Raw genomic sequence first — 18144 nt, 5'->3', positions numbered from 1 at the left:
TTTTACTGGATGCACAATGCTGTTTTCTGGCCACTAGATTAGTCATTTAAATTGGGGTTTGGGATTGTTTAAAAAACAAGTATTAAAGCGGTAGTAAACCCTACTAAAGAAAAAACTATTTTAACATTATAAAATAACTATTCATTTAGATTCAAATGAGCAGCGTGAGTAAGCATAAAAATAGTTTGTACTGTAAATATTCTTTATATCCGAAAAACGCTGCTTCTTCATATTAGCCAGCGCCATCTCAACTGTGGTCTTCCGCGTCTGAATAGTTATTTATTTCCTCCCACAGTACATTTTTGACTCCGTAATCCCGCGCATGCGCAGTAATCGCATTACCATAGCCTCTTCTTCGTTTCCAGTTACTACGGAAACGAAGCATAGCGAATCAGCGAAGAATTAGGGAGGAAGCATCGCGGGATGTCGGGGGCTGACGTCGACAACAGGAAATGATGCAGCCCAGACATAGACCCAGCATATTTACGGCAGGGTCTGGGCTTGCTGGAAAGATAGAAGATACAGCGCATACGTAGGCGACGTCATCACAAACTAATATAGCGAAAACTCGTAAGGCAAGCGGGTAAAGACAAAATTATTGATGGCAAATTATTTTAAACAATGCATTTGATAATTCAATAGAAAGTCATAAGAATGGGTATACAGCCGCTTTAAAGAGGAGCTAGAGTTTTTTTTTTTTTTAGATGTACACAAAAATAAGGTCAGCTTAAACCACTTCAGCCCCGGAAGAATTTACCCCCTTCCTGACCAGAGCACTTATCGCGATTTGGCACTGCGTCACTTTAACAATTGAGCGGTTGTGCGACGTTGAACCGAAACAAAATTTACATCCTTTTTTTCCCACAAATAGAGCTGTTGGTGGTATTTGATCACCTCTGCGATTTTTATTTTTTGCACAACAAAAGAATAAATGTCCCAAAAAAAACATAAGAAATGTTTTTTTCCTCAGTTTAGGCAGATATGTATTCTACATATTTTTGATAAAAAAAAAAAAAAAAAAAAAAATAATAAGCGTATATTGATTGGTTTGCGCAAAAGTTATAGAGTCTACAAAATAGGGGATAGTTTTATAGCATTATATCTTTTTATCGTGACTGCGACATTATAGCGGACACATTTGACGCTATTTTGGGATCATTGTCATTTATACAACGATCAGTGCTATAAAAATGCACCGATTACTGTGTAAATTACACTGCCAGGGAAGGGGTTAACAACTAGGGGGCAAGGAAAGTGTGTCCTAGAGAGTGATTCTAACTGTGGGGGGCTGGGCTACGAGTGACACGACAGGGAGCAGATTACTGTCCCGTCACTAGGCAGAACAGGGAAATGCCTTGTTTACACAGGCATCTCCCTGTTCTGCAGCTCCGTGACACGATTGTGGGACACCTGCGGGTCCCACATTCATGGAGCTTGCGGCAGGGGCACGCGTGCTCGCACGGCAGCAGGTACATCCCTTTGCACAGCCGTGCCATTCTGCCCAAGTAAATCTACAGGCAGCGGTCGGCAAGTGGTTAACGTAAATGACCGTATGTAATATATGTTTAAAATCTTTTATAATATATATATATTAATATATATATATATATATATATATATATAAATATACACACACACACACACACACACACACACACACATTATATATATGAATATATCGTCTGTCTGTTATTCTCAGAGTGGATTAAAGATTTTTCTCCCTAACCATACAGTTATTTACTGTACATTTACCACTGCATATAGATATTTAATAATAAATTGCCTTTTTTTTAATTTACATAATAACTTATCTATACACAACACTTTAAAGGTCATTAGACGATTAATCAAAACAATAATTGGCCACCTAATCAATTATGAAAATAATTTTTTAGTTGTAGCCCTAGAATGAATGATCATCATGGCTTGTAAAAAAAAAAAGAAGAAAGAAGAACTACATTGCAGACCTGCTCACACAGCGAGCGGTAGCCACAGTCTTCCATTCGATCCAGCTCAAAGGTTTCTCCAAGCAGTGGGTTGAAGGGTTTGCTCACACGGAAGACGGTGGTGGAATACGAGGATACGGTAAAAGCAGCCACTAGACACAGTTGCTCAAGAGCACTCTCACACTGAGCCCCCCGGTCCAGCAGGTGGTAGTATTCCAGGTCCTCGGTCAGACGCTGAAGCATTGAGAGTGGCTCGTTGAAGTTTACCTACCAAACAAGGGGGATGCAAGAGTGTTAAATAGTACCTCTACTTAAAAGCAGGCCTAGACAAAACGTAGAACTTCACTTTAAGGAATGTTAACTTAAATGGCAAATACCGTAGCTGCTTATACTCACCTTCCCTTCACTCCCATCGCCAAACCAAGCACCAGCACTCCAACATAGGGAAAGTGCACAGCCCTGCACAAACTACACCTTGAGCTGATAGAATGTAAAAATACTCGCAAAAACCTTGGGGTGCCTACTTTCCAAAAAAGTGATCATTTGGGGCGTGTTTGTACTATCCCTATTTTAGGGCCTCCAAAACAGTAATAGGTAATCAGGAAATAAAATGCGCAAGTTAAACCCTAAGGCTCCATTCACACCTTGGCGACAAAACGCCCGGCGCTCGATACGCTGGAGGGGCGAATTTCCATTGCTGTCTAGGAGATGGTTCACATCTCATGCCGAACGCCGAAACGCCGTACGCCTGCCGCCTGAAAACAAGTCCCGGACCCTTTTTTTCAGGCGGCATTGGCGTTCGGCCATAGACAGCAATGGAAATGATTTGTTAAAAAAAAAAAAAATATGCCGCGTACGCGGCGTTAATTGTCGCCTAGGTGTGAATGCAGCCTTAGAAAGCATGAAGGTGGCCATTTGATTTTGGGCCCCTGTATGCAGCTAGGCTCCCAATAAGTCTCATACATCTGGTATTCCCATATTTGCTCCCTTTTGGCATTTTAAAAAGTTGCGCAGGAAAGTGGCGAGTATAAGGCCAGTTAACCCATGCAGTGCAGGTACAGTCCCACTGCATGGGGGAAAACAAAATTGTTTAGGGGAATAAAACTGGTGAACCTAGAGGAACCTATACTTACCATCCAGCAGGATTGTGAGCCTTGAAACTTGTAGTATTACAAAATGCAAAATCTCATTCCATCTAATGAGGAAAGAACTGGCTTGTTCCCTCCAATACCGGCCCAACACTCTGGCTTCAAAAACCAGAGAGAGAGGTGCCGGACCAATGAAACCCCTCTTTAGAAGAAATTTGAATTTGCATACCAAGCCCTTTCCATTCCCCACAGATTTGGCAGATGTGTACGTTCATGCCCCTCCGAGCACCACTTACAGGCATTGGTATCTTGCTGAGCTCTTTTCCAATGCAATTCTTCATAACACTCCATAGGTTAAGGCTGTAGTTGGGTTTATGTGGAATTCTTGTGCGTCTCTCCTTTCTTGTGTCTTCTGAAGGCAGGCGGGCCTAAGATTAAAGAACAATTATTGTTAAATGAATGAACGAGCACACCACCTGTACAATTTTACACAGGCCATGCACACTCCTGCTACCACCACGAGTGCTCAAGTCTGATAATTGGACACCCAGGCACTTGAACGCTGCAGGATGGAAATACAGAGAGTACTGATTGTATAGGCACCAAATAAAAAGCAGCACCAACCGCATGTACTGAATAGGTTCACTTTCAATTTGTATATGGCCGGCTGTCTTTTGCCTACGCATATGGATGCTTTGGGTGTTGGAACAACATTTTTCATCACATGAACTTTTGCCACTAAATGATTATAGACAAGCACATTTTCATCAACTACCTGTATTTAGCACAATTTATAAAAATGATACCGCATTCTATACTTTGGTGTCCTTTAATCTGCAAAATTAATGCTCACAAATGCTAAATTTCAAATGCCAATTCCTAAAAACAATCCTTAAAGTGGACCTGGCACCTTCATGACGACAAGTATTACTGGATTTCCCTTTTACCTTGTGCCGGTTTGTTCAGAAAAAAATTATACCATCTAATCTCACATTCTCCTCCTCTAATCCACCATCTCTCTTTTCAACGTCACTGGAAGCTGGGTGTCTCAACCTAGGTCTTGTACTGATAGGAAGGAGAAAAACTGCCGCTCCAGGTGAGTGCACTGTGCAATCAATGTCCTCTCAGAACCAAAATGGATGCCGGCAATGCACAAAGCAAAACTTGAAGAGGAGATATGGACACCAAAAAAAAAAAAAAAAAAAAAAACTTGAAAAGGTAGCCTTTAATGGTAAAAAGGAAAAAAGCACTACAAAACACAGCAAGCAGTGGGGTGTATAGCTGATGCGTTTCGCACTAGGGTTCAGTGCTTAGTCATAGCTCATGACTAAACACTGAACCCTAGTGTAAAACACGTCAGCTATACACCCCACTGCTTGCTGTGTTTTGTAGTGCTTTTTTCCTTTTACCATTAAAGGCTACCTTTTTAAAAAAATTTTGGTGTGCAGCTGTCCATATCTCCTCTTCAAGTTTTAGGTCTTGTACTGAGCCCTGATGAAGGGGCGCCAGATCTTGCAGACGGAGATTTGGCTCTGAAATGTTTGGTTTACAAGATGTCTCTTGATTTTGCAGGACCAGTGTCCTGTGTGGAACCTGCTGGCACCTGGGATATGTGACATGGGTATCTCAGGAAGCTACAGAAGTAAGCCAACATATCACCCTCGCCTAGACAAAGTGTAAGGAAGGGGGCAAATGCAAAGAAATTGAATCACAGAAATAAAAAGTAAAGCAGCTTTTAATATTGTGAAGGGGTATTTAAATGCAGCATTAGGTTTTAGTTGAAAGGAACATATAAAACAACCAGTTAATAAAATTGATTGTAAAGTCTCAAGGTTTCACCTTAAAAGGGGTTGTGAAGGTAAAAAAAAATCCCTAAATGGCTTCTTTTACAGTCCTTCACTTACCTCATCCTTCAATTTTTCTTTTAAATGTCCTTATTTCTTCTGAGAAATCCTCACTTCCTGTTCTTCTGTCTGTAACTACACACAGTAATGCGACACTTTCTCCCTGGTGTGGAGAAAGCCTCTTGAGGGGGAAGGGGGCGAGCAGGAGGGTCAGGACGCTATCTACTTTGCAGATGGAGAAAAGAGCTGTGTGTTAGTGGGCGTCCTGACCCTCCTGCTCGCCCCCTCCTCCCCTCAAGAGGCTTTCTCCACACCAGGGGAGAAAGTGTTGCATTACTGTGTGTAGTTACAGACAGAAGAACAGGAAGTCAGGATTTCTCAGAAGAAATAAGGACATTTAAAAGAAAAATCGAAGGATGAGGTAAGTGAAGGAGGATGGCACTAAGGTAAAGGAAGCCATTTAGGACATTTTTTACCTTTACAACCCCTTTAAAGAGAGGAAGTAAATGTCCTCTACTGACATTTACCTATAGGTAGGATTTATTATAGGCTTACCTTTAGGTAAAGTAAACATCTCCTAAACATGTACCGTTTTGGAGATTTTTACAGTATCTCACAAGAGTGCGTACACCCCTCACATTTTTGTAAATATTTTATTACCGTATATATCTTTGAGTGTGCAGCTTGTATAACAGTGTCAATTTGCTGTCCCCTCAAAATAACTCAACACACAGTCATTAATATCTAAACTGTTGGCAAAATTGAGTACACCCCCAAGTGAACACACGCATATATAAAACATGCACTGAATATCTATATTTAAGTAATAATCAGTTCATAATAATGTACAAATTATTTTCCTTAAGGACAGGTATCGTATATTAAAATAACACTAATTGACATGTTACAGGTCCAACAGCCATCCTGATCATTATCATTGAGCGCCTTAACGTTATGTCATTTTTATACTTCATGTTGAATTTGAAAACTTACAAGATAGATGTACGAATGTTATTATAATTGCACAAGTTACACTACTTTGGATCTTACAATAAAAACTTTATAGCAAAAAAAAAATGTGGAGGGGTGTACTCACTTTTGTGACAGACTGTGCATTACATGCAGCCAGTGACATCACTGGTGCATGCGCTCTGAAGAAACGGCTACGGGTGCCGTTCCTTCCGAGCCCTGCGCCATCATGGCGCAGGTGTGACGTCATCATGGCTCTGACCAATCACAGATCCGTAGCCCACGAACACAGAAGTAAGACAGGTGAAAATGGAAGCGGCTGCAGCGCTGACATTGCGGCATAGGAACAGTTTCATTTTAAAGGTAAGGGAAGGAGCCAGAAGCACTGGCAGAGCACCCAGAAGCAGAGAATTGGGGCTGCTCTGTGAAAAACCCTTGCACAGAACAGGCAAGTATGACATGTTTGTTTGTAAAAGTTTGCTTTAAAAAAAAAAATTAACTATCACTTTAAGTTGTTTAACCACTTAAGACCCGGACGTTTAGGGAGGTAAAGGACCCGGACAGTTTTTGCGATTCGGCACTGCGTCGCTTTAACTGACAATTGCACGGTCATGCGAAGTGGCTCCCAAACAAAATTGGCGTCCTTTTTTTCCCACAAATAGAGCTTTCTTTTGGTGGTATTTGATCACCTGTGCAGTTTTTATTTTTTGCGCTAAAAACAAAAATAGAGCAACAATTTTGAAAAAAATTCAATATTTTTTACTTTTTGCTTTAATAAATATCCACCAAAAAATATATATAAAAAAATAATTTTCCTCAGTTTAGGTCGATACGTATTCTTCTACCTATTTTTGGTAAAAAAAAAAAAAAAAATCGCAATAAGCGTTTATCCATTCGTTTGCGCAAAATGTTTAGCGTTTACAAAATAGGGGATAGTTTTATTGCATTTTTTTTTATTATTTTTTTTTTTTTACTACCAATGGCGGCGATTAGCTTTTTTTTTCATGACTGCGACATTAGGGTGGACACATCGGACAATTTTGACACATTTTTGGGACCATTGTAATTTTCACAGCAAAAAATGCATTGTTTACTGTGAAAATGACAATTGCAGTTTGGGAGTTAACCACTAGGGGGCGCTGAAGGGGTTAAGTGTGACCTCATCTGTGTTTCCAACTGTAGGGGGGCGGAACTGGACATGTGACGTCATTGATTGTGTTTCCCTATAACAGGGAACACACGATCAATGACAGCGCGCCACAGTGAAGAACGGGGAAGCTGTGTTTACACACAGCTCTCCCCGTCTATCAGCTGCGGGGACCGATCGCGGGACTCCAACGGCGATCGGGTCCCGCGACCGAGGTCACGGAGCTTCGGACCGGGTCGCGGGTGCGCCCGCGACCCACGGCTGGGCACTTAAAGAAGACGTACCTGTACGTGCTTGTGCCCAGCCGTGCCATTCTGCCGACGTATATCTGCAGGAGGCGGTCCTTAAGTGGTTAAAGGGTCACTAAAGGAAAAATTATTTTTTGCTGAAATAACTGTTTACAGGGTACAGAGATATAATAGTTAACAGATTCCTTTTAAAAACGATCAAAAATAGATAAAAACCAATCATATAATGTACCTACAGTTTAGTTTCGTTTTTGCTGTTGTTTCCTGGTTCTCTGATGTACAGAGACAAAGAGCCAATAGAGGGCAGCGATGCTTTGTCTAAAACCCCTCAGCACCAATCCAGTTTCGTTTTACAAACAGTAATCACACCTCCTTGATTTAGTCACCACAGAGAGAAATCTCCCAGTACTGTGGTTATCAGGAAACAGACAACCAGGAAGTGTCCAGAACAGAGAGGATTTACAGCAACATCAAAGCAAAAATGAACAATGAGGACATGAAACCAGGACTGCAGTAAGGTAAAGGAAGCTATTTAGCTAAAAAAAAAAATTCCTTTAGTGACCCTTTAAATCACTGAATATATTCCTGCATGCAAATATACCAAGTAAACAGCGGCACTCAGACTTAGAGGGGTGGAGCCAGCACTACAAACCAATCAGCCTCTGCTGCAGTCCACATGCGAGAAGAGGATCCCATTAATTTAATTTATTTAACTTTACTCAGTGTCTTCTCTGCAATTCTACTGTTGATCAGGTGGCCATGAGCAATCTAACAACAGGTTTAAGTGGAGGTTCACCCGCAAAAAAAAATTTAAGATTAGATTCATGCTCATTTTGTCTAGGGGAATCTGCTAGTTTTTTTAAAAACGAAGCAGTACTTACCGTTTTAGAGAGCGATCTTCGCCGCCGCTTCCGGGTATGGTCTTCGGGTCTGGGCGTTCCTTCTTGATTGACAGGCTTCCGACGGTCGCATCCATCACGTCACGAGTAGCCGAAAGAAGCCGAACGTCGGTGCGCAGGCGCCGTATAGAGCCGCACCGACGTTCGGCTTCTTTCGGCTACTCGTGACGCGATAGATGCGACCGTCGGAAGCCTGTCAATCAAGAAGGAACGCCCATCCCGAAGACCGTACCCGGAAGCGGCGGAGAAGATCGCTCTCTAAAACGGTAAGTACTGCTTCGTTTTTAAAAAAACTAGCCGATTCCCCTAGACATGAATCTAATCTTAATTTTTTTTTTTTGCGGGTGAACTCCCGCTTTAACGTAGGAGAAAACACAAGTAAAATGCATATATAACATTAAGTGTTACTAAACCCACAACAATAAAAATAGGATTTTTATAACCGCTTACCTGTAAAATCCTTTTCTTGAAGTACATCACGGGACACAGAGAAGCATAGTAATTACTATGTGGGTTATAGAGTCTACCTTCAGGTGATGGACACTGGCACGCCCTTAAGGCAAGAAGTTCCCTCCCCTATATAACCCCTCCCATACCGGGAGTACCTCAGTTTTGTAGCAAGCAATAAGTGTCCCAAATATCCCAAAAGAGGGGCGGGAGCTCTGTGTCCCGTGATGTACTTCAAGAAAAGGATTTTACAGGTAAGCTGTTATAAAAATCCTATTTTCTTTATCGTACATCACGGGACACAGAGAAGCATAGAAATTACTATGTGGTACGTCCCAAAGCAATGCCAATGAGGGGAGGGAGACCCCAAAAAAAAAATAAGCCGGGCGCCATCAGACATGAGGAATCAAACTGCAGCCTGCAGCACACTGCGCCCAAAGGCGCTCTCCTCATTTTTTCTTATGTCCAATTGATAACATTTAGTGAAAGTATGGACAGACGACCATGTTGCGGCCTTGCAGACCTGAGCCACGGAGGCTTGATGATGCACTGCCCAGGAAGTACCCACCGCTCTAGTGGAATGTGCTTTAACCTTAAACGGGGGAACCTTTCCCCTCAAGCCATAGGCTTGAGTAATGACCTGCCGAATCCATTTGGACATAGTGGACTTCGACGCTGCCTGCCCACATCTGGGACCTTCTGGCAGGATAAACAATGTCTCAGTTTTCCGGACCTGAGCAGTAGCCCTAAGATAGATCTTAACTGCTCTTAATACGTCTAGCGTATGCAAAGGACTTCTCCCTTGCAGAACTAGGTTCTGAGAAAAAAAGAAGGGAGAACAAAATCCTGATTCAAATGAAAATTAGAAACAACCTTGGGAAGGAAAGCCGGGTGAGGCCGTAGGACCAATCTATCCTTATGGAATATAAGGTACGGTTCCTTACAAGATAAGGCCGCCAACTCCGAAACCCTCCTCGCGGAGGTTATGGCTATCAAAAAACACACCTTCCTGGTCAGAAGGACCAAAGGAATATGAGCCAGAGGCTGTTGTTTCTGCAAGACAGAAAGGACCAGATTCAAATCCCACGGACACAAGGGAATCTTGACTGGTGGATTAAGCCGGATCACACCTTGCAAAAAGGTTTTGATCAGAGAATGTGTAGCTAGTGGCCATTGGAAAAAAATCGATAAGGCTGAGATCTGGCCCTTAATGGTGCTTAGGGCCAACTTCATGTCTGCCCCTAACTGCAGAAACTCCAGAATTCTGCCAATGAGATACCTCCGGGGATGCCAACCCCTGCTCTCGCACCAGGCCACATAAGATTTCCAAACTCTGTAATAAATAAGTCTGGATGCCGGTTTTCTGGCATTAATCAAAGTAGATGCTACCGAATTAGAGACACCCCTTCTCGTTAAGATATGGGACCCAATAGCCAAACCGTTAAATTCAGACACGGTAAGGAAGGATGGAATATTGGCCCATGGGACAATAGGTCCGGCCAAAGCGGAAGGGACCACGGTTGCCCCACGGACATCCTTACATTGTCCGCGAACCAGGTCCTTCTGGGCCATGCCGGAGCCAGCAGAATCACTGGTCTTCCTTGCGACTTTACCCTGCGAAGGAGACGGGGTAATAATTGCAGCGGAGGAAACGCATACATTAGGGAGAACTGGTCCCATGGGAACACCAGTGCATCCGTGCCGTAAGCAAGTGGATCCCTTGTCCGGGACAGAAAGTTGCCCACCCTTGCATTGAACCTCGATGCAAACAGATCGACATCTGGTGTTCCCCACCTCTGACAAATGCTCTGGAAGATGTCGGGGTGAAGAGTCCATTCCCCTGGAAGCACCTGTTGGCGGCTTAGGTAGTCTGCTCGCCAATTGTCTATTCCCGGAATCAACACTGCAGATATGCACGGGACATATTTTTCTGCCCAGGTCAGGATTCGATTCACCTCTCTTTGGGTTGCACTTCTTGTGCCCCCCTGGTGATTTATGTATGCCACAGCCGTGACATTGTCGGATTGAACCCTGACCGGAAGACCCTTCAACCTGTCTGACCAAGCTGACAGGCTAGATGAACTGCACGAATTTCTAGCAGATTTATGGGTAGAGACCTCTCTGAGATTGACCATTTCCCCTGGAGAGACAAGCCCCCCAGGACTGCACCCCAGCCTAGCAGACTGGCGTCTGTGGTCACAACCTGCCATGAGATGGAACAAAGGACTTCCCCTTTAGCAGGTTCTGGGGAACCAGCCACCAACAAAGGCTCTGCCGGACTGTCCGGGAGAGGGACATAGGTAGGTCCAAGGCTTGAACTTTTTTGTTCCACACGGACAGAATGGCGTGTTGAAGTTCCCTTGAGTGGAACTGAGCGAATGGGACGGCCTCGAACGAGGCTACCATTTTCCCCAGTAACCTCATACAGAGGCGAATGGAAGGCTGACGCCTTGTTTTGACTAGTTGAACTAGTTCTCTTAAAGCCTCGAACTTTCTTTGGGGCAAGAAGACCCTTTTTAGCTTTGTGTCTATGAGTAGACCCAAATATTCGAGCCTTTGCACAGGCATTAAGGCTGACTTGTCCAGGTTGAGAACCCAACCCATGGACTCCAGAAATTTTACAGTTCTGTGTACCGCCAAGTTTAGATCGGCCACTGACCGGTCTACCAACAATAGGTCGTCTAGATAGGCTACTATGGATATGCCTTGAGACCTTAGATAGGCTAACAGTGGAGCCAATACCTTCGTGAAAACACGAGGTGCGGTGGCCAGAACAAAAAGGTAAGGACACGAATTGAAAGTGGCGCTGATTTACCGCGAAGCGAAGCAGCTTCTGATGGTCGAGGAAGATAGGAACGTGCTAGTATGCGTCCTTTATATCGATGTACGCCAGAAGTTCCCCTCCTTGCAGGGAGGCAACCACCGACCGGATCGATTCCATTTGGAACGATTGGACCTTTAGGAACTTGTTTAAGGCCTTGAGGTCCAGAATGGGTCTTAGATCCCCGTTTGGTTTGGGGACGGTGAAGAGATTGGAATAAAACCCCAAACCTTGTTCTTCCACTGGCAGTTCTCTGATTACCCCTTGGGATAATAGATGATCTAAGGCCAATGCTAGGGACCTTCTTTTGCCGGGGTCCTTCGGGACGTTCGAGGGTAAGAAGCGAGGTGGAGGAAATTTGCTCAACTCCAGCTTGTAGCCCCCGGAAACCGTAGAGAGGACCCACTTGTCTTGGATCCTCCCTAGCCAAGCCTTCGCAAACAGCTGAAGTTTTCCCCCCACCCGGCTGAGTGGGGGTGAACCTTCATAGTGCTTCATAAAAGCCTTGGAACCGTAAGCCGGCCAAGCCAGCATCTAAAAAGATGCTGGCTTGGCCGGCTTACGGTTCCAAGGCTTTTTGGAAGCCTGAGGCTGGCCCTGCGGCTTCCCACCCGCATTAAATCGTCCGGGAGGCCGTCGGAACTGCCTGGTAGTGGAAGTACCAGGGACAGGAGAGGAGGATTTTTTAAAGGAGGGAGAATCCCTAAACCTTTTCTTTACTGGTAACAGAGTACTTTTACCCCTGGAAATCTTCTGAATATATGAATCCAGATCTTCCCCAAACAAACGCTCTCCATGAAAGGGAAACCCTGCCAGTAACTTTACACGGGGCTTCAGCAGACCAGTTCTTTAGCCAGAGTAATCTGCGCATATGAACTAACGAGAGAGTGAGACGTGAGGACTGCTGAATGGAGTCCTTGATAGCATCTATGGCAAAGCATAATGCTCTGGGAAACTCAGCCAAATTCTGGGCCTGTTGAGCCGGCACCTCTTTTAAGACCCCCTTAAACTGGTCTTTCAAGGCTTGGCAAATCCCAATAGCTGCAACTGCAGGCTGGGTTATCCCTCTAGCTGAAGCAAAAGAGGTTTTTAATATCGTCTCTAATCTCTTGTCTGTCGGATCTTTGAATACCAGAACGTTGTCCACTGGACAGGTCAAAGACTTATTTACGCAGGACACAGCTGCGTCCACCTTGGGGATACCCCATTTTTTAGTGAACTGTTCCTCCATGGGGTATAAAACCGAAAATTTCTTAGGAGGAAGAAAAAAATCTATCTGGATGTTCCCAATCCTTGTAGATAAGACCTTCCAGAAGGGGGATGAACCGGGAAGGAATAGTTAGCTGGAGGAGCTTTTAAGGAGCCTAAGGATGAGACTGAACTCGAAGCTGGCTCTGAAAGTGGCAACTTGAAGGCCGAACGGACCATCTCAGTGAGGGACTGGACCAACAACTTTTCGGATTGAGATGCCGAAAAAGGTTCTCCCAAAGTGGAATCCTCAGAATCCACTACTTCCAACTGACCTTCTGCCAGATCTCCAGAGGGTAAATCAACCTCTTCTGAGGATAGATGCCCCATATCGAGGGACTCCTCAGAGGGAGAGGGGGACCTTGTGCGTTTTTCTCTTGAGAGAGAGGATGCAATTAAGGTCGCTAATCTCTGCTCCAGACCCCCCATAGCTGAGGCCAGAGCCTCCTGTGTCACAAAAACTGGAGCAGACGGGACAAGGGCAGAACAGGCACCTGACAGCCCTGATGGTTCACCCTGGGCCTCTTCCAATTTATCAGGAGAGGAGACAGCCGCAGGAGCATGCCAGAGATCCTCTGAGCCCGATGGCGATCCCTTTACTTTCTTTGAGCTTCTAGTCCCTGAGCCTTTACCAATGATAAAGCTGAGGTACTCACAATAATTTTAACTACTTGCGAACCTATAGACCAGCACTGACGCCGCTATTTGATGGTTGGCAAGGTGCAGAGCCCACTATGCGCCCTAAGCAGGTGTCACTGTCCAACCACCAGTACTAAATACTGAAAGTATGTGCACAAGATCTCCACCGTCCACCGTCGGCCAGGATCAGTGAGGTGGACTGGAGCATATAAGGACTAGGTGCAAATCACCTGACCTGCTCTGTCCTGTAATCTCGTGTCTCCTAGAAAACAGCTGAGATAGACCCCCTGCGCGCATGCACACGCGCCGATGCTGGGTGTGTATCACGAGGCTACGTGCGCACACGTAGCCGCACATGTCGCCACGCGCGTCCTACCGATCACGCCGCGCACACTCGTGCGCACCGAAGCAGCGTACAAATTTTCGCAATTGTGCGCGCGCGTGCGCCTAAGACATAATCAATGTCGCGCAAGCACGACGCTACGCGCTCGTGCATGAGGATGGAGCTCCGCAGCTCCATGTGAGGACCAGGTAAGCCAACTGAAGCCAAACTTTTTGGGCAACTTTCCTTCTGCTTTAAACCTGCACAGGAGGGGCTAACTACTTGAGTATAGATACCCCTCCTCCCCACAGCATACAGGAGAAGCACAGACAGATGGCTTGGGCAACCATAATGGCTCAAATAAAGGAAGGTTACTCCCAGGACCAAGTCCTGAAGCACCTTCACTTACCTGATCCAACGCTGCAGGACTCTTCATAGACAGACAGTCCAATCTTCGCCCATCACGGAGAGCAGCGTCTGTAGACCTTCAGGGACCGGGGTCCGTGGACAGGAACACCACACCCCTGGACCCATATCGCACCTTGTCAGTAAACTTTTGGTATTAGGAAATTGACCAAAGTACTGAATAACCAGGATCCAGCCCTCAAAGAGAAGCATTACAGGCCAAACCCCGTTCTTCTTAACCGGGGCCCGGGTACCGTCCACTTTGGCTCAGAAGCACTTTGGACGGATCCGGATTTCATGGAGGCTTTTTACATCCAATATGGATCCCTCCAGTGGAGCTCCTTGCAGCACATGTTCACTCGTGACCAACACCTTAGACACTGGCGAAAAAACTGAGGTACTCCCGGTATGGGAGGGGTTATATAGGGGAGGGAACTTCTTGCCTTAAGGGCGTGCCAGTGTCCATCACCTGAAGGTAGACTCTATAACCCACATAGTAATTACTATGCTTCTCTGTGTCCCGTGATGTACGATAAAGAAAACGGAGTTACACTTACCGGTAACGTCCTTTCCAGTAGTCTTTCAGGACAGCCACAATAGAGAGATGGGCTCCTCCTCTTCCTCTGGGAAACACTGCACAGCCTTTAAAACCTCTCCTCCCCCTGCCAGACCTCAGTTTTTATACGAGCACCTCCGGTCAGCTGGGGAGACACAAGAACATGTTAGTAATCCATAGATAAACATCAATCTCATACTATGTTCCTGGACTTAAACAATCCTTCCAAAACTTTGGGTGGGTAACCAGGGCTGTCCTGAAAGACTACTGGAAAGGACGTTACCGGTAAGTGTAACTCAATTTTTCCCTTATCGTCTTTCAGGACAGCCACAATAGAGAGGATCATCGAGCACTTACCAATTAGGGCGGGACTACGGCTTGCAGAACCTTTCGCCCCAAAGGCCTGTTCGCCTGCTGACACCAAGTCTACTCTATAGTGCTTGACGAAGGTGGTGTAGCTGGACCCAGTTGCTGCCTTGCATATTTGTTCTGGCGTAGCTCCAGCACTTTCAGCCTGAGAAGCAGCCACCGCTCGAGTAGAGTGTGCCTTAATTCCTGTAGGGACCTCCTCACCAGTCAAGGTATACGCCTGCCCAATGGTTAATCTAAGCCATCTAGCAATTGTGCGCCGGGACGCTTTCAGTCCTTTCCTAGCCCCAGAAAACAAAACAAATAAGGAGTCTGACTTCCTAAAATCTTTAGTCAGCTCTAAGTAGTGCAGGATGCATCTCCTGACATCTAACGTACTAAACCGTAGCTCCCTTTCACCTGAGGGATTGGGGCAAAAAGAGGGTAGAACCACCTCCTGACTTCTATGAAATTTGGAAGTCACCTTGGGTAGAAAGGCTGGATTGGTCTTAAAAACGACCCGATCCGGAAAAACAACACAAAAAGGGGGTCTGACGGATAAGGCTTCTAACTCACTGACCCTCCTAGCAGTGGTCACTGCAACCAAAAAAACTGTCTTTAAGGTTAACTCTTAATAAACACTTGTCTAAGGGTTCAAAGGGAGAACCCGTTAGCGCCTGCAATACTAAAGATAGGTCCCACCTGGGAAAGGGGGGCCCCTGAGGCGGCTTCTGTCTGGCTAACGCCCTAAAGAATCTGACTACCCAGGGGTTGTTGGCCAGAGGTCTCTCCAGAAACACACTAAGGGCTGAGACCTGACTCTTAAGGGTACTAACTGAAAGTCCCTTATCTGCTCCACACTGTAGGAATTCTAAAACAGATTGGGGTTCTGCACTGAACAGGAAAATTCTAGGCACCATGCGTTAAAGCGAAGCCAGACCTTCCTATATATAGAGCGGGTTTCCTTTTTCCTGCAATCAAGAAGGGTGGCAGTTAATCTTTCAGAAAAACCTCTAGATCTCAACAGGGCCTCCTCATTAGCCAAGCCGCTAGGTTCCACCTGTGTACCTGTGGGCAGAAGACTGGGCCCTGTGAGAGGAGATCCTCTCGATACGGAAGGAAAAAGGGAGGTTCTACGGCCAGCTGTTTGAGGACCGAGAACCACGCCCTTTTGGGTCAATGTGGTGTGACTAGAATCAGAGAAGTGTTCTCCAGCTGAAACTTCCTTAGAACCGCTGGCAGAAGTACTGGTGGTGGGAAAGCGTAACAAATTCCGAACCGCCAGCTCTGAGCATCTACCCCCCTTGCTCCCGCACCCTTGTTGCGAGAGAAAAAACAAAGTTTTTTTTGCGTTTTCTCTGGACGCAAAAAGATCTATTTCCGGAGATCCCCACCTCTTGGTCAAGAGATGGAAGACTTCTTTATTGAGGGCCCATTTGCTCTCTCTCAGTTGACTTCGGCTGAGGAAATCTGCTGTCCCATTCTCTATTCCCCTTAGGACGACTGCTGATAGTGACAGGGTATTGGACTCGGCCTAACAAAGAATATCTGTTAGGGCTGACAGGACTACGCTCCTCTTTCCGCCCTGCTTGTTTAAATACGCCACAGCTGAGGCATTGCCCGACCTTACTTGGACGTGATGCCCCTGGAGCTTCTCCTGAAAGAATCTGAGAGCTAGACCTACCGCCCTCAGTTCCTTCCAGTTGGAGGATCTTTTCAACTTCACGCCCTTCCAGACGCCCTGCGTCTGAAGAGACCCTAGATGAGCTCCCCAACCCCTGCCGCTGGCATCCATGGTTACCACCTGGGGACCCGGAATATGCCATAGACGACCCTGCGACAAATTGGAGACCTTCCTCCACCACCAAAGGGATCTCTTTACCTGGTTTGGGACCTGTACCAAGGTGTCTAAACACTCTAGACTGTGATCCCAGATCTTTAGAAGGAAAGCCTGAAGGGGCCCGAAAGTGAAGGCCTGCCCACTGGACAGCCGGGAGGGTGGATGTCAGCAGCCCTAGAACCGACATCAGGGATCTGATCGACACCTGATGACTGCCCTGGAGGGTGGCTACCGCTCTGTCCAGCTTCAGAGCCTTCTCCAATGGGAGAAAAACCCTTAAGAGGGTAGAGTCCAAAAGGTACCCTAAATAGGGAATACTTTGTGACTGTGTCAGGTTGGACTTCTCCAGGTTTAGAAGCCACCCTAGATCCGTTAGGATCTTTTTCGTCAAATCCAGGTCCCTGAATAGTTCTGGAGACGCTGCAAAAAGGAGCAGGTCGTCCAGGTAGGCTATGATGCCTACTCCCTGAAGACGCAAAAAAGCTATAGGTTCCGCCAGGACCTTGGTAAACACGCGGGGCGAGGAGGATAGACCGAATGGCAAAGCCTGAAACTGAAGGTGCACCACCTCTCCTTCTAGGTCTATCGCTAATCTTAGAAACTCCCGAGACCCTTCTGCTATGGGTACGTGCAGGTACGCGTCTGAGGTCCAAGGAAACCATAAAGCAATTCTGCGGGAGGAGGGCCCCGACCGTAAAGATCGATTCCATGCGGAACTTTTTGTAAGTAACGGATCTGTTTAAGGGTTTTAAGTTCAGGGTTAACCTGAACTTCCCTGAGGGTTTTTTCACCACAAAAATGTGTGAGTAAAACCCCCTCCCTTCCTCCGACACTGGAACTCTGAGGACCACGTTTTGATCCTCCAGTTCGTTTAAGGCTTCCAGTAAGGCTTCTGATTTGTCCCCGTCTCTGGGTAGCTTTGTGATTAGGTATCTCCGGGGGGGAGGGGACGAAAATTCCAGGTGGTACCCCCTCCTTACAAACTCCAGGACATACCTGTTGGGGAAAATAGTCTCCCACTGTGGGAGGAAGGCCCCCAGTCTTCCCCCCACCCTGACCCGGGCGTCATTGTTTTTTTGGGGGCTGGTCAGGAGGGCGAAAAATCGCTCCTCTGCCCCTTCCTCTGGGTGTCCAGACCCTCTTCTGACCTGCTGGTTTCGGAACCCCTGTCTGTCTCTGGGGGCGAAACCCTTTCCCTGACTTTACCAGGGTTTTACGTTTAAGGGGGAAGGATTTCTGTCGGCCGTACGATCTAATACGGACTCCAGACCCGGGCCAAACAGGAGATCCCGCGTAAGGGGTATCCCGCACAGCTTTGACATGGAAGCAATGTCCCCCGGCCAAGTCTTAAGCCAAAGGGCTCTTCTGGCTGAGTTG

At 46.1% G+C, this 18144-nt stretch overlaps 1 protein-coding gene across 1 annotated transcript in view; it reads right to left on the bottom strand.

The window, feature by feature from the left end:
• The window catches only part of LOC120909175 (oxysterol-binding protein 1-like), a 117698-nt gene that overhangs the window by 19965 nt on the left and 79589 nt on the right, over positions 1–18144 (bottom strand). The window contains 2 exon segments of the mRNA XM_040320887.1: positions 1968–2213; positions 3331–3462. Of these exon segments, the coding sequence (XP_040176821.1) occupies positions 1968–2213; positions 3331–3462 (378 nt within the window).

Source organism: Rana temporaria, chromosome 8 (genome assembly GCF_905171775.1).
Source record: "Rana temporaria chromosome 8, aRanTem1.1, whole genome shotgun sequence".
NCBI lineage: Eukaryota > Metazoa > Chordata > Amphibia > Anura > Ranidae > Rana > Rana temporaria.
The sequence above is the reverse complement of the archived record's forward strand: the minus strand, read 5'-3'. Positions and strand labels throughout refer to the sequence as shown.